The 16,016-nt window shown below is 46.8% G+C and overlaps 1 protein-coding gene across 1 annotated transcript; it reads right to left on the bottom strand.

Moving 5' to 3' along the window:
* Positions 1-8,922: 8,922 nt before the first annotated feature.
* On the bottom strand, positions 8,923-9,731 carry LOC132870272 (circumsporozoite protein-like). The gene is made up of 2 exons (XM_060903911.1): positions 9,267-9,731; positions 8,923-9,210 (listed from the first exon to the last, which is right to left on the bottom strand). Exons 1-2 carry the CDS (start codon positions 9,729-9,731, stop codon positions 8,923-8,925), a joined length of 753 nt encoding a protein of 250 aa, XP_060759894.1.
* Positions 9,732-16,016: the final 6,285 nt, after the last annotated feature.

Here is a 16,016-nt window from a genome sequence, read left to right as displayed (position 1 = left end):
TATTTTTTTTCTCTTTTACAGCATTCTATCTTTCCTCTGTATTCCTTCCTTTCTTCTCAATCATTCCTGATTATTTTCTTCTTCCCTTCCTTTCACCTTTCATTCTTTTCACATCATTCCAGACATCCTTCCTTTTACAGCATTCTCAAATATTCTTCTTTCCTTTCTTCCATTTGTCCATCTATCCTTCCTTCTCAATCACTAAATTAGTGATTTATCCTTCCTGCCATCTTTCTTCCCTGTAGCAGCATTTTCCATTATCCTTTCTGCTGCCTTCTTTAATTCATGGCATTTTCAAATATTCTTTCACTTTCCTCCAGCCTTCTTCCTTTTCACAGCATTGTCGTTCCTTATTCCAACCTGCTTCCCTTTAAAGTAGGTTTCTTCCCTTCTTTTTCTTCCTTCCCTCCTTCTTCTCTTCTTTCTGCTTCATCTCTCAAACATTACCTTTCTTTCACACTCCCCCTACCTTCCTTCCTTCCTTCACATGCTTTATCAGAGATTTAAATACACCCAAATGAAAAAGGTAAATAGCATGACGAAAGGTGGAGACAGACAGGTGTTCTGCATGAGAGACAGAAACAGATGGAGAAAGACAGAGTGAGAGACAGATGGAGACAATGAGGGATACTTTGTGATTATTTATAAAGAGCATTCTCGGCCAATTAGAGCCAGTGAGCTGAAGGGAATTGATCGGATCGATACGGGCATTCAGTCTGACATCCCAGCGCTCCCTGTTCTGATCCCATTCAGCCGGACACGCACAGACCAATCAGAGCCTCTAATGACACGTAATTACACTTTTAATGATCAATGAGTGATGGTCTTATTCCACCCTGAAAATACCTTCACACGTCACACCTGATACGGTTTGATGTGCCATCATTAACCCTTCTAAAGGAGCTCAGTGGTAGATCAAGTCCACATCAAAGCACACTTTCAAGAAGGCAATTAATCAAGGTTCCACTGGAAACCCATAATAGCACCACCACCACCTCGTGAACCAATAACAGCCAAATAGATATGAAAAATGTCTTTATTTAACATGCTTGAGTAGAAACGGTTGTTTGTCAAGATAATGAAGTTTCTGATAATAGCTGCTCTTTTATTAATGTCAATCTACAAACTAATAAAGCCTGTATGATCACCAAGCCAGTACACTGAACTCATACGTTTAAACAATGTTAATTCACAGACCTTTATGGTATCGCAATGTATATCATAGAAATGTTCACATTTCGAATGAACCCCAGACTTACCCTTTATACAGAATAGAGAATGAACACTGAAGTGATGAATCCAGATGCAGTTACTGAAGATAGGTGGTGTAAGAGGGGAAAATAGGCCTCGTTAGTGTTGAGATGGTGGTGTCAGTGATGGTAGTAATGCTTGTAATGTTGGAGGTGGTGATATTGATGCTTGTAGTGATGGTGGTGTTGATAGTGTTGGTATTGGTGAAGGTGGTGGTAGTGAAGCTTGTAGTGCTGGTGGTGTTGGAGGTCATGATGGTGGAGGTGGCGGTATTGAGGCTTGTAGTGATTGTAGTGTTGTTGGTGGTAGTAATGGTGGTATTGGCAAAGGTGGTGGTAGTGAATCTTGTAGTGATGGTGGTGTTCATGGAAGAGGTGGTAGTGATGGTACTGGAGATGGTGGTAGGGTTATATCTCAAGTTCCTTTTATTTGTAGAGGTTTGTGCATCATTGATTTTGCCAAAGGTGTATTTCACAGAGTTTTCTGTGAAAGGATATTAAAGCTATATTAAAGTTTGTTACCTGTGAAAAGACAAAGATCTCAAACCTGAAATAAATGAAGGAATGAATGCTTCAAAAACAAAAATTACTTCATTTGCCAGAAGTCAACATCAGCTCATCTTTCTATGATCCCTATTTTCAAAGAAGTTGGGATATTTTCTAAAATGCAATAAAAACAAAAATCAGTAATTTGTCAAGTCATGTGAACCTTTATTTGACTGGCAGAAGTACAAACAAAAGATTTTCAATAGTTTTACTGACCAACTTAACTGTATTTTGTAAAAATAAATGAAGTTAAAATTATGATGCCTGCAACACACTCAAAGTTTGGACAGAGGCAAAATTAGACTGAAAAGTTTACAGGATATTCAAGGAACATCAAAATATAAACTTACATATCATAGTGAAAGTCCATCAGAATGTTTTAATCTCTCATTAAAGCCAAAGTCTGTGTGAAATCAGTGTAAACTTGCTAATCTCAGCTAAAGATCAAAAACTAGGGAGCAAAAGTAACTGTAGTGAGCAAAACCAATCTCACAAACTAATTTAGTAAAAAAAAAAAAGCTAACCTAATTAATGAGAGCTAAACTACTGAGTGAAATCTAACCTAGCAAGAGACGTCTAATCTAGTAAGTGAAAGATAACCCAGCAAATTAAATCTAAAGTTTATATAAACTAAACTACAGAATGACAGCAAATCTTGCAAACTAACCCTAACCTAGTCAGCAAAAGTGAATCTAGCTAGTGGAAGCTACCTAGCAAGAAAAAGCTAACCTAGTCAGCAAAAGCTAAGCTTGTGTGTGAAAGCTAATCTAGCTAATGGAAGCTACCTAGCAAGAAATAGCTAACGTAATGAGTGAAAACTAACCTAGTCAATAAACTGAGTAGTAACTGAAAGCCAGTCTAGTTACTACCAATTAGCCTAGCATGAAAAAGCTAATCTAATGACCGAAATGGCGACTAATGACTGAATGCTAACACAGCAAGTCAGAACTATTGTGTTTAGTTCTACTTATACAGCCTGGGCTGTCAATCAAGCTGGCCACACCCATTAGGACAGTCCCAGATCACTTTGATCAGTGAGTTCAGCTGCTTTCTGAGAATTTTATTTTATTACATTTTTATCTTTTTTTTGTATTTTTGTTTTTAATCAAATCTTTGTTGTGTGTTTAAACATTAATATTTAACACCACATTCCCTACAACTTTGAAGTATTAATTTGTATCAGTGTTGGATAGAAAAATCAATGTGACCTGAGAAAATAATGAAACATATTTTGTCCTTACTTCATTTTAAACAGAGGTAGCACTGCAGCAACGTGCACCATGACCTTGGCGAGGCTAAGCAGCGTAACACGGATGGATCGTGCTACATGTATAGGCAGTTAGCAGTGTTTTAACACATTGTCAGGACAAAAATATGAACCTGCAAGGAACAGTGAAAAAGCTGAATGAGAGTAAATATATTACAGTGAAAAACCCTTTCATAATGTACTATTAATGTTTATATGGCTGCATGAGTCTGAATTAAAACACACACACACACACACACACACACACACACACACACAGTGTTTTAATTTACCACAGCAGAGGACAGCTCATTCATCTCCCTTTTGTATCAAAGCAAATATAAATTAGCCGTTTGGCCGCACCTCAGTGCTCACTCGTAGTCTGATGTATGATCCATCGCACTGCCGCACCGTCACTGTAATGAATTAATCGACTGGTTTGTCACCTGTCTCATGTTGCTGCCAGGTTGAATTTGTTAAAGTACAGCGCTGGACTTCGAGGAGAATCACAATTAGCCAGCAAGTACAGCAGTGTGTGTGTGTGAGATTTGAACATTACCTATCAGTTTATGTTTACAAATCTTCTGTTTGTCTTTTGGACCTTAAGGTTTATTTTCAGATTTTTTTTTCTAGTGTGTTGTTAAGAAGAAAGTTCAAAGCAGAAACAGTAAAAAAAAAGTGAACAAACAAATCAACAATAAACCACTTTACACTTTTAAATAGTACAATTTTTTCAGTGCAGACAAAAGCAGCCAATATAACTCATCACCTAACCCCGCCTATCACTTAACTCCACCCACAATCTAACTCTGCTTATCAGCTAACTCCACCCACAATCTCACTCTGTCTATCACGTAACTCCACCCACAATCTCACTCTGTCTATCACGTAACTCCACCCACAATCTAACTGCCTATCAGCTAGCTCCACCCATCACCCATTGTCTATCTCTGCCTATCGCGTAACACTTCTCCTGTTAATTTCTTATATTATCTTCGCCCATCACCTTAACCTCTCACATTAACCACTCTCATGGTTTTTATAATAACCACACCCATCACCTTAATCTCACACATTAACCACTCCCATTTCCTTTATAATAAGTCAAGTGTATTTTTATAGCGCTTTTAACAATAGACATCATCACAAAGCACCTTTACAGAATTTTAATGACTTTAAACATGAGCTAATTTTATCCCTAATCTATCCCCAATGATGAAGCCTGTGGCGACGGTGGCAAGGAAAAACTCCCTCAGACGACATGAGGAAGAAACCTCGAGAGGAACCAGACTCAAAAGGGAACCCAACCCCATTTGGGTGATAACAGATAACGTGATTATAACAGTTTTAACAGTTTTAACATGAAGTCAGTTTCGTTGATGTTATAAACTCTTCATTGACGGAAACTTGAGTGCAAAACTGTTCATGACAACTGCAGTCCTAAAGTTAGCAAGTCAACTGTAGTCCTCAGCCATAAAAGCATTACTGTAAGAGTCCAGATCATCTTTCAAGTGCGACTTTTGATTGTCCACATGGGGCCGTCCTCCACAGGAGCGATGTGATGAGACTCCAACCAGACACAGGGCACCAGGATGGATCAGGCAGGTCTGAGGAGCAGAAGAGGTTCAGCATCTCGATCTCAGGATTGACCTGTAACTCAGAGGGACAAAAGGGGGGGAGAGAAAACACGGGTTGTTAGGTATGCGTATGCCCAATGTCACCTGATGAGTAAGAACAGTATACATTTTGCACTGAGTGCAAGCAGGGACTCCGGCAACTAACTATGACAGCATAACTAAAAGGGGAGAGCCAGAAGGTAACACAGGTATGAGGGAGCCCCTCAACAAACTCAAGTACCGTCAACAAACTCGAGTGAGCAAGCGAGTGGAGGACTGATAGCATCCATACATCCCAGTTTACCAAAACACTCAATGCCTGAGGATCCTCCAGATCTACACCTTTACCTCATAAACACCATTAACAAAAGGTTTGACTAAACAGATATGTTTTCAGCCGAGACTTAAACGCTGAGACTGTGTCTGATTCCCGAACACGACTTGGAAGGCTGTTCCATAACTGTGGGGCTTTGTAAGAAAAGGCTCCGCCCCCTGATGTAGCCTTCACTATACAAGGTACCAGCAGATAGCCTGCACCTTTTGATCTAAGTAGGTGTGGCGGGTCATAGAGGAGCAGAAGTTCGCTCAGGTACTGTGGTGCGAGACCATTTAGTGCTTTAAAGGTCAATAGTAGTATTTTATAATCAATACGAAATGTGATTAGGAGCCAATACAGTGTGGATAAGACAGGGGTGATGGGGTCATATTTTCTACTTCTAGTAAGGACTCTTGCTGCTGCATTTTGAACTAACTGGAGCTTGTTTATGCACTTATTGGAACATCCAGACAGTAAGGCATTACAATAATCCAACCTGGAGGGACCGAAAGCATGAACTAGTTTTTCCGCGTCATGTAGTGACATTAAATTTCTTATCTTAGCAATATTTCTGAGATGAAAGAAAGCTATCCGGGTAATGTTATCAATGTGAGTTTCGAATGAAAGGCTGGGGTCAATAATCACTCCGAGGTCTTTTACTGCTACACATGAAGAAACAGAAAGGCCATCCAGAGTTACTGTGGAATCAGAAAACTTACTTCTAGCTGGATGTGGTCCGAGTACAAGAACTTCAGTCTCATCAGAGTTAAGCAGAAGGAAGTTAATAAGCATCTTTACACATTCCTCAATTTTATTAAGCTGGTGTGTCTCATCTCATATTTTTTTTTGTATTTAGAGATTTATTCCGAACAGTAAAGAAGATATAAAAACAAACAAACAAAAAAAACAACAAAAAATAAAAGTAAAAAATGCAATCATCAAAACATCTTCATAAACAAACAGAATAGCGTAGCCGCAAGGCAATTACATAATAATGTTCGGAAAGGATTAGGAAGAAGTAAATAACTTATCAAATCCTAACCCTCTATACCACCATTAATCAAACATCACTTTCCACCATAATAAACTATATATACTAAAGAAAACAAAATCAGCAAAAAAAAGAAAACATACCAACAAACCAAGACATACCAACATGGTATAATATCGACCAAATCAAATCATATATACAGATACTTATGTTATGCACACATACAATACATATATACAGTACATACATATACACATATACACATACGTATAACTATACACATCCATACGTATACAGACACCCAGTTCATAATTATGCATGTTATGCTTATATATTATATACAATTATGCATATATATATATATATATATATATATATATATATATATATATATGTACCCATACCCACATACCTTTTTTTGAACTGGTTTATAGTTCCTTAACCTCTCACATTAACCACTCCCATTTCCTATATAATAATCATACCCATCACCTTAAACTCTCATATTAACCACACCCATGGTCTTTATAATAACCACACCCATCACCCATCACTTTAACCTCACACAATAACCCCACCATCAATCATCTTGTATTAACTCCGCCCCCTCTACTCGAAAGCATTTATTTTCCTCTTTTCTTTTCTCTCTTCTTTCCTTGTATTTCCAATCGCCTGTTTCCTACATGTAATACCTCCCTCATTTTTCTTGCCTGTCACACACACACACACACACACACACACACACACACACACACACACACACACACACACAATGTCCCTGAGAGAAAAGTGGTGATGTGGCTGTGGGGATTTGGGCCGAATCAATGTGTTCTGCTCATTACAGAGTATGTGTGTGTGTGTGTGTGTGTGTGAGTGAGAGAGAGAGAGAGAGAGAGAGAGAGAGAGAGAACAGTCTGCCCTCTTAGCACACACACTGTGAGATAGAAAATGAACAAAGGGAGAGATGAGCATCATTTACTGGATGAAAAGAATGAAAATGAGAGAAAGTCTCTCTCTCTCTCTCTGTCTGTCAGTGCTATTCCCCCAATAACAGAATGACATGATGAAGGTATTAATGTTGACCGAACTCTGGCTCTCTCTCTCCCTCTCTCTCTCTCAGTATATATATATATATATATATATCCGTCTGAATCATGTGAACTTTAAGTCTGTGTTCATACTGAATTTAATATCCACTATCCTCCACGCCATCCTCCACACCGTCCTGCTTGCCATTCCCCATACTGTTCCCCATGCTGTTCCCCAGGCCATCCTCCACGCCATCCTCCAGGCCGTTCCCCACATCGTTCCCCAGGCCATTCCCCACACTGTCCTCCAGGCCGTTCCCCACGCCATTCTCCAGGCCATTCCCCACACCATTCCCAAGGCTGTCCTCTACGCTGTACTCCAGGCCATTCCGCATGCTGTTCCCCACGCCGTTCTCCATGCTGTTCTCCAGGCCATTCCCCACACCGTTCTCCACGCTGTTCTCCAGGCCATTCCCCACACCGTTCCCCATGCTGTTCTACAGGCCATTCCCCATGCCATTGCCTGCACCATTCTCCAGGCCATTCCCTACGCTATTCCCTGCACCGTTCTCCAGGCCATTCCCCATGCTGTTCCCCATGTCATTCTCCACACTGTTCTCCAGGCCATTCCCCACGCCGTTCCTCATGCCGTTCTCCAGGCCATTCCCCACGCCGTTCTCCGCGCCATTCTCCAGGACTTACCCTACGCTGTTCCCTACGCTGTTCCCCACGCTGGTCTCCAGGCTGTTCCCCAGGCCATTCCCACACCATTCTCTATGCCGTTCTCCAGATCGTTCCCCAGAGTGTTCTCCAGGTCGTTCCCCACACCTTTCTCTATGCTGTTCTCCAGGCCATTCCCCACGCCGTTCTCCAGGCTGTTCTCCATGCCGTTCCCCATGCTGTTCTTCAGGCGGTTCCCTACACCGTTCTCCAGGCTGTTCTCTATGCCATTCTGCAGGCCGTTCCCCATGTCGTTCTCCAAGCCATCCCCCATGCCGTTCTCCAGGCCATTCCCCACACCGTTCCCAAGGCTGTCCTCTATGCTGTCCTCCAGGCCATTCCACATGATGTTCCCCACGCCATGCTCCACGCTGTTCTCCAGGCCATTCCCCACACTGTTCTCCACACTGTTCTCAAGGCCATTCCTCACGCCATTCCCCACGCTGTTCTACAGGCCATTCCCCATGCCATTCCCCGCACCATTCTCCAGGCCATTCCCTACGCTATTCCCTGCACCATTCTCTAGGCCATTCCCCACGCTGTTCCCCATGTCATTCTCCACACTGTTCTCCAGGCCATTCCCCATGCCATTCTCCAGGCCGTTCCCCATGCCATTGTCCAGGCCGTTCCCCACGCCATTCTCCAGGCTGTTTCCCATGCCGTTCCCCACGCTGTTCTCCAGGCTGTTCCCCATGCTTTTCTCTACGCTGTTCTGCAGGCCATTCCCCACGCCGTTTTCCAGGCCATTCCCCACGCCTTTCTCTAAGCCATTCTCCAGGCCGTTCCCCACGCTGTTCTACCAGGCCATTCACCATGCCATTCCCCAGGCCATTCTCTATGCCATTCTACAGGCTGTTCTCCACGCTATTCTCTACAACATTCTCCTGGCCGTTCCCCATGCTGTTCTCCAGGCCATTCTCCATGCTGTTCCCCATGCCACTCTCCATGGCATTCCCCACGCCATTCTCCTGGCTGTTCTCCATGCCGTTCTGCAGGCCGTTCCCCATATCATTCTCCAGGCCAATCCCCATGCTGTTCCCCAAGCAGTTTTCCAGGCCATTCCCCATACCGTTCCCAAGGCTGTCCTCTACGCTAGCCATTCCCCACGCTGTCCTCCAGGCCATTCCCCACGCTGTTCCCCACGCCATTCTCCACGCTGTTCTCCAGGCCATTCCCCACACCGTTCTCCACGCCGTTCTCCACGCTGTTCTACAGGCCATTCCCCATGTCATTCCCCGCACCATTCTCCAGGCCATTCCCCATGCTGTTCCCCATGTCATTCTCCACACTGTCCTCCAGGCCATTCCCCATGCCGTTCCCCATGCCGTTCTTCAGGCCTTCCCCTACGCCGTTCCCCACGCTAGTCTCCAGGCCATTCCCTACACCGTTCCCCACGCTGTTCCCCACACCATTCTCCAGGCCATTCTCCATGCCATTTCCCACGCCATCCTCCAGGCCGTTCCCCACGCCATTCTCCAGGCCGTTCTCTCTGCCATTCTACAGGCCATTCCCTATGCCGTTCTCTATGCCATTCTCCAGGCCATTCCCCACACCGTTCTCCAGGCCGTTCCCCATGCCGTTCTCCATGCCGTCCTCCAGGCCATTCTCCATGCCGTCCTCCAGGCCATTCCACATGCCATTCCCACGCCATTCTCTACGCCATTCTCCAGGCTGTTCCCCATGCCGTTCCCCACGCTGCCCTCCAGGCCATTCCCCAGGCCATTCTCCTGGCCATTCCCCACTCTTTTCTCTGCGCTGTTCTCCAGGCCATTCCCCACGCCATTCTCCAGGCCATTCCCCACACCATTCTCCAGGCCGTTCCCCACGCCATTCTCCAGGCCGTTCCCCATGCCATTCTCCAGGCCATTCCCCACGCCATTCTCCAGGCCGTTCCCCATGCCGTTCCCCACGCTGTTCTCCAGGCCGTTCCCCAGGCCTTTCTCTACGCTGTTCTGCAGGCCATTCCCCACGCCACCCTCCAGGCCATTCCCCACACCTTTGTCTAAGCCATTCTCCATGCCATTCCCCACGCCATTCTCCAGGTCGTTCTCTATGCCATTCTACAGGCCGTTCCCCATGCCATTCTCCACGCTGTTCTCCAGGCCATTCCCCATGCCGTTCCCCACACAGTTCTCCAGGCCATTCCCCACACTGTTCTCGACACCGTTCCCCACGCTGTTCTCCAGGCCGTTCTCCATGCCATTCCCCAAGCTGTTCTCCAGGCTGTTCCCTACACCATTCTCCAGGCCATTCTCTATGCCATTCTACAGGCCATTCCCCATGCCATTCTCCTGGCTGTTCCCCATGCCATTCCCCTAGCTGTTCTCCCTGCTGTTCCCCACGCCATTCTCCAGGCCATTCTCCATGCTGTTCCCCATGCCGTTCCCCAGGCTGTTCTCCAGGCCATTCCCCACGCCATTCTCCAGGCCATTCTACAGGCCGTTCTCCATGCCATTCTCTATGCCATTCTCCTGGCCATTCCCCATGCCGTTCTCCAGGCCGTTCCCTACGCTGTTCCCCACACCATCCTCCAGGCCATTCCCCACGCCATTCTCTACGCCGTTCTCCAGACCGTTCCCCACAGTGTCCTCCAGGTCATTCCCCACACCTTTCTCTACGCCGTTCTCCACGCCATTCTCCAGGCTGTTCTCCATGCTGTTCCCTGCACCGTTCTCCAGGCTGTTCTCTATGCCATTCTGCAGGCCATTCCCCATGTCGTGCTCCTAGCCGTTCCCCATGCTGTTCCCCAAGCCATTCTCCATGCTATTCTCCATGCTGTTCCCCACGCCGTTCCCCACGCCATTCTCCTTTCCTTTACCAGCTCTGACTCCGACACACATCCTGACCTTCAGCAGATTATATTATGTAAATTAAATGAGGAGATTAAGGCTAATGTGCACGGAGCTCTTCACACATCTATCACCAGTTTATTCAGGATTTTCATTCAAAGCATGAAATGAGATATTTTTCTGTTACATTCATCACAGTAAATCCCAAAACACTGAACACGTTCCACTTCCTGCTCATTCACACAAGTGCTGTATCTTCATTTCAAGCTTGGCAGAGTGTGAATTTTTTTTTTTTAACTGTTTAACCTTTGTGTTAGACAGCAGTTGAAATAATTTCACTGTCTGGTGTAATTAAAGACAAATCTGGATTTTGGTCAATGGGAGAAAAAAAATCCTTGAAATAAAAAGGATTAAAGATTCTAAATGGACATTTCCAAAGAGAAAGAAAGAAAGAAAGAAAGAAAGAAAGAAAGAAAGAAAGAAAGAAACTATTTAATGCACTGAATATTATGAATACTGCAGTCTATTAGCTAACAAGTGAAAAGGCTCGAACATAGCAGTGACTGTTCCCTTCTCCAGTGACTCTCCTTTCTGCGGTTTGGGACACGACCAGTCCAACCCACACCAGTGACGACATTAATAACCTCCTGAACCTGAGTCCTGAGTAAATTAATGAACTCATGTAATTTCTCATCATTTCTGCTCTCTGACTCTTGGACTTATCTCTCCATCCTGCTTCTCCATGGAGTGTGTCTGAGCTTCACGCCTGTTATTTCCCGTTTATTTGTGTACTTTCCGCTCACTTCTGCTTGTTAGCTGTGGTTAGCCGACCGAGTCAGACAGCTCGTGGTCAGACAGCGTGGCATTCTGGGAAAGTTTCACAAGATGCAGTGTAATGAAAACATGCCTGGCATTGAGGAGAGTGGTTTCAGAATCACATCAAGATTGTTGCTCATTTTCCTGTTTGTGCCTGTTAGATCAGACTTCGAATGAGTGTCCCAACTTCCCTGCAGTTATCAAAGTGAGAGAACAAGAAAGAAAAAACACCTCATACACTTTGAGGGCTTTGCTTATGAAGGTAGCTAATTAGATTTGATTATACCACAGTACTCCTGAGTTATATTAATGCTCTCGTTTCTATAGTAGCAACTCATCCTAAAGGACGTGTATGCCATCGTGCTGCTCATGATCGCTATCACGTGAAATCTTCCCAACCAGTGGCAGCATCTTTTATATGACTAAGCAATTTATTTGTATGTGCCCTTTTTATTTATGTAAAAATAGATCTAGTTTGATATAATACTTTGTTTCCACTATCAGTTTTAGGTTTTTTAAAACCACATCTTTTTTATTTTTATGAATATGTTCTTTTTTGGGGGCGGCACGGTGGTGTAGTGGTTAGCGCTGTCGCCTCACAGCAAGAAGGTCCTGGGTTCGAACCCCGGGTCCGGCGAGGGCCTTTCTGTGTGGAGTTTGCATGTTCTCCCCGTGTCCGCGTGGGTTTCCTCCGGGTGCTCCGGTTTCCCCCACAGTCCAAAGACATGCAGGTTAGGTTAACTGGTGACTCTAAATTGACCGTAGGTGTGAATGTGAGTGTGAATGGTTGTCTGTGTCTATGTGTCAGCCCTGTGATGACCTGGCGACTTGTCCAGGGTGTACCCCGCCTTTCGCCCGTAGTCAGCTGGGATAGGCTCCAGCTTGCCTGCGACCCTGTAGAAGGATAAAGCGGCTAGAGATAATGAAATGAGATGAGATGAGATGTTCTTTTTTGCTCATATTTATAAAAACAAAGTCAAAAGACACTGTATGGAAATGTGAAGATGTGAAGTGAGTATATTCATGGGAAGTATATTGTAACGGTTCAGTGTTCGTGGGTGGAGCACAGAGGACGGCAGGACAGAGATCAGGTTTGACAGAACGTTTTATTGCCACACTTTTCAGCATAACAATTTGGTATGCACTTTACAGACACACACACACTCAGCGTCTGGTTCAGGAAGAGCTCCTCTGCTCTCCCTCCCTAAATAGGGCACGGTCACTGGGAAGACGCACACAAACAGGTTAATTGCAGTCAGGTGTAGTGATTCTGCCACTTACCTTCCCTGACTCCGCCCTCCTGTCACAGACCGGCGCTTGACCACGCCCCCGCTGCCACATACCCCCACCGCCCGACTCAGGCCGGGCGGCTGTCCGGCCTGCAGCCGACTCCCCCCCCCCCCCTTGACGGGAGAGGAAGTCCGCCACGACCATCTGCACCCCTGGCCGGTGGACCACCTTAAAATTGAAGGGTTGGAGTGCCAGATACCAATGGGTGATCCGTGCATTGGCATCTTTCATGCGGTGGAGCCACTGGAGGGGCACGTGGTCCAAACAGAGGGTGAAAGGGCACCCCAGCAGGTAGTAACGGAGGGCGAGGACCGCCCACTTGATCGCCAGACACTCTTTCTCTATCGTGCTGTAGCGACCCTCACGCACTGACAGCTTCCTGCTGATGTAGAGGATGGGGCGGTCCTCCCCCTCCACCTCCTGGGACAAAACCGCCCCCAGCCCTCTGTCCGACGCATCGGTCTGCAACACAAAGGGGAGAGAAAAGTCAGGGGAGTGTAAAAGTGGCCCCACACACAGTGCAGCCTTTACCTCCGAAGAAGCCCGCTGGCATTGCTCCGTCCACTGGACTGGATCTGGTGCCCCCTTTTTAGTGAGATCAGTCAGCGGGCTGGTGACGTCCGAATAATTAGGTATAAACCTACGGTAATAGCCAGCCAGCCCCAGGAACTGTCTCACCCCCTTTTTGGTCTTGGGCCTCGGGCAGGCTGCAATTGCTGCCGTCTTATTAATTTGGGGACGCACCTGCCTGTTGCCCAAGTGGAAGCCCAGATACCATACTTCCATCTGCCCAATCACACACTTATTTGGGTTGGCTTTGAGCCCCGCTCGCCTCAGCGACCTAAGGACGGCCCTCAGATGTTCGAGGTGCCGCTGCCAGTCATTACTATAGATGATGATATCATCTAGATAAGCAGCTGCATAAGTGGCGTGAGGGCAGAGGACTCTGTCCATCAGCCGCTGAAACGTAGCGGGCACCCCAAACAGCCCAAATGGAAGGGTGACGAATTGGTGTAAACCAAATGGTGTGGAAAAGGCCGTTTTTTCTCGGGATAGTGGAGTCAAGGGGATCTGCCAATATCCCTTCGTCAAATCCAGCATCGAATAAAAGCGAGCAGTGCCGAGTCGATCGAGCAACTCATCAATACGAGGCATTGGGTACGCGTCAAATTTAGACACCGTGTTGACTTTTCTGTAGTCCACACAGAACTGGACCGACCCATCGGCCTTGGGTACCAAGACCACTGGGCTGCTCCAGTCACTGTGGGACTCCTCGATGATGCCCATTTCGAGCATGGTCTCAAGTTCTTCCTGAACCACCTTTTTTTTGTGTTCGGGTAGTCTGTAAGGGCGGCTACGCACTACTACCCCCGGGGGCATCTCTATGTGGTGCTCGATGAGGTTAATGCGACCGGGCAGGGGCAAGAACACATCCGAAAACTCAGCCTGCAACTGGGCAACCTCCGTGAGCTGGGTCGGGGAGAGGTGGTCTCCACAGGGGACCGGAGGGGTACGTGATGTCAATGCCCCTTTTTGAACCTCCGGCCCCAGCTCCGCCTTCTCCTGAACCACCGACACCAACGCCACGGGGACCTCCTCCTTCCAGAGTTTAAGGAGATTGAGGTGATAAATTTGTAGCGCCCCACCCCTGTCCGTTCGCCTCACCTCGTAGTTGATGTCCCCGACTCGCCGTGTGACCTCAAAGGGACCTTGCCACTTGGCGATCAATTTGGAGCTCGAAGTGGGCAACAGTACAAGTACTTTATGTTCACCTGTGTGAACTCCTTAAGGCGCATACCCTTGTTGTACAGGCGGGCTTGCCGTTCCTGGGCCTGCCGCAAATTCTCCTGGGTTAGGTGGGTGAGTGTGTGGAGTTTTGCACACAGGTCCATAATGTATTGAATTTCGTTCTTGCTTTGTGAAGGTCCCTCCTCCCAATTTTCCCGCAGCACGTCTAGGATGCCGCGTGGCTTACGCCCATATAATAATTCGAACGGGGAGAACCCCGTGGAGGCTTGGGGAACCTCTCGCACTGAGAATAACAAGGGCTCGAGCCACTTATCCCAATTACGTGCGTCCTCACTTACGAATTTTTTAATGATATTTTTGAGGGTGCGATCGAACCGTTCCACTAAACTGTCCGTTTGTGGGTGATACACACTGGTGCGGATTGGCTTAATCCCCAATAACCCATACAGTTCGCGCAGTGTCTGTGACATAAATGTAGTGCCTTGATCAGTCAGAATCTCTTTCGGGATTCCGACTCGGGAGATGACGCGGAAGAGTGCCTCTGCAATACTGCGTGCTGAGATATTGCGCAGAGGCACTGCTTCCAGGTATCGCGTTGCATAGTCCACCAGAACTAATATAAAGCGGTACCCTCGTGCTGACCGATCTAATGGCCCGACGAGATCCATCCCAATTCTCTCAAACGGGGTCTCGATTAATGGTAGAGGGCGCAAAGGCGCTTTTGGAATGGCCGCTGGGTTTACTAACTGGCATTCGCGGCATGCCGTACACCACCTACGGACATCGCCACGAATCCCGGCCAATAGAATCGGGCCATTATTCGGGCTAGTGTCTTGTCCTGCCCTAGGTGTCCAGCCATGGGATTAAAGTGAGCCGCCTGGAATACCAATTCCCGGTGGCTCTTTGGAATTAAAAGCTGCGTGATTTGCTCTTGCGTCTGAGTGTCCTGCGTCACTCGGTATAATCTATCCCTCATAATAGAGAAATAGGGGAAGGACGGGGCGGCATTCGGCGGGAGCGTTTGACCATCGATTACTCTCACTTGGTCAAACGCATGTCACAGAGTCTCATCTCACGATTGTTCTAACGGGAAATCCGCGAGGGATTCCCCGAGAGAGAGAGGAGGAGCCTGGGGCTCCTCACTCTGACGCGGAGATGACGTAGACGGTTCTGTGACAGCTGCTCCCACCAAAGCGACACCGGGACCTCCCCCTGCTAAATGGCAGGACCCACTCTCTACTAAGCACATCAACAAACCCCGAAATCCCGGCCAATCAGTCCCCAAAATCAAAGAGTGGGTAAGGCGAGGATTAACCACCGCCTTCACTATAAATTTTTCCCCTCGGAAAAAAATGTGGACTGACACCAAAGGGTAGCTGTGAACATCCCCGTGCACACACAACACCTTCACCCCCTGTGCTCCCCCCAATGCCTCATTCTGCACCAGGCTTTGGTGAATTGAGGTCTGATTACAGCCAGAATCCACCAATGCCTGATATGTATCCCCTTGGATACTCACCGGTATGCGATACTCTTCGGCCCGATTGAGGGCAGCCTCTGGTGCGCCGGGGATCCGAACCACCGCACCCACCTCCATCGCCATGCACTGTTGTTGAAAGTGGCCCGGGTCCCCGCAGCGCCAGCAAACCGGCCCGGGCT

This window comes from Neoarius graeffei, chromosome 22 (genome assembly GCF_027579695.1).
Source record: "Neoarius graeffei isolate fNeoGra1 chromosome 22, fNeoGra1.pri, whole genome shotgun sequence".
Taxonomy (NCBI): domain Eukaryota; kingdom Metazoa; phylum Chordata; class Actinopteri; order Siluriformes; family Ariidae; genus Neoarius; species Neoarius graeffei.
Note: the sequence above shows the minus strand (reverse complement) of the source record. Positions and strands in the feature narration are given on the sequence as shown.

Bases quoted from the DNA above. Each gene is read 5' to 3' on its own strand.
- LOC132870272 (XM_060903911.1), bottom strand. From the start codon at position 9,731: ATGGAGAATGGCTTAGACAAAGGTGTGGGGAATGGCCTGGAGGGTGGC. The intron at 9,211-9,266 runs GTGTGGGGAATG...AATGGCCTGTAG, and splicing joins GGGGAACGGCCTGGAGAACG to AATGGCAGAGAGAACGGCCT.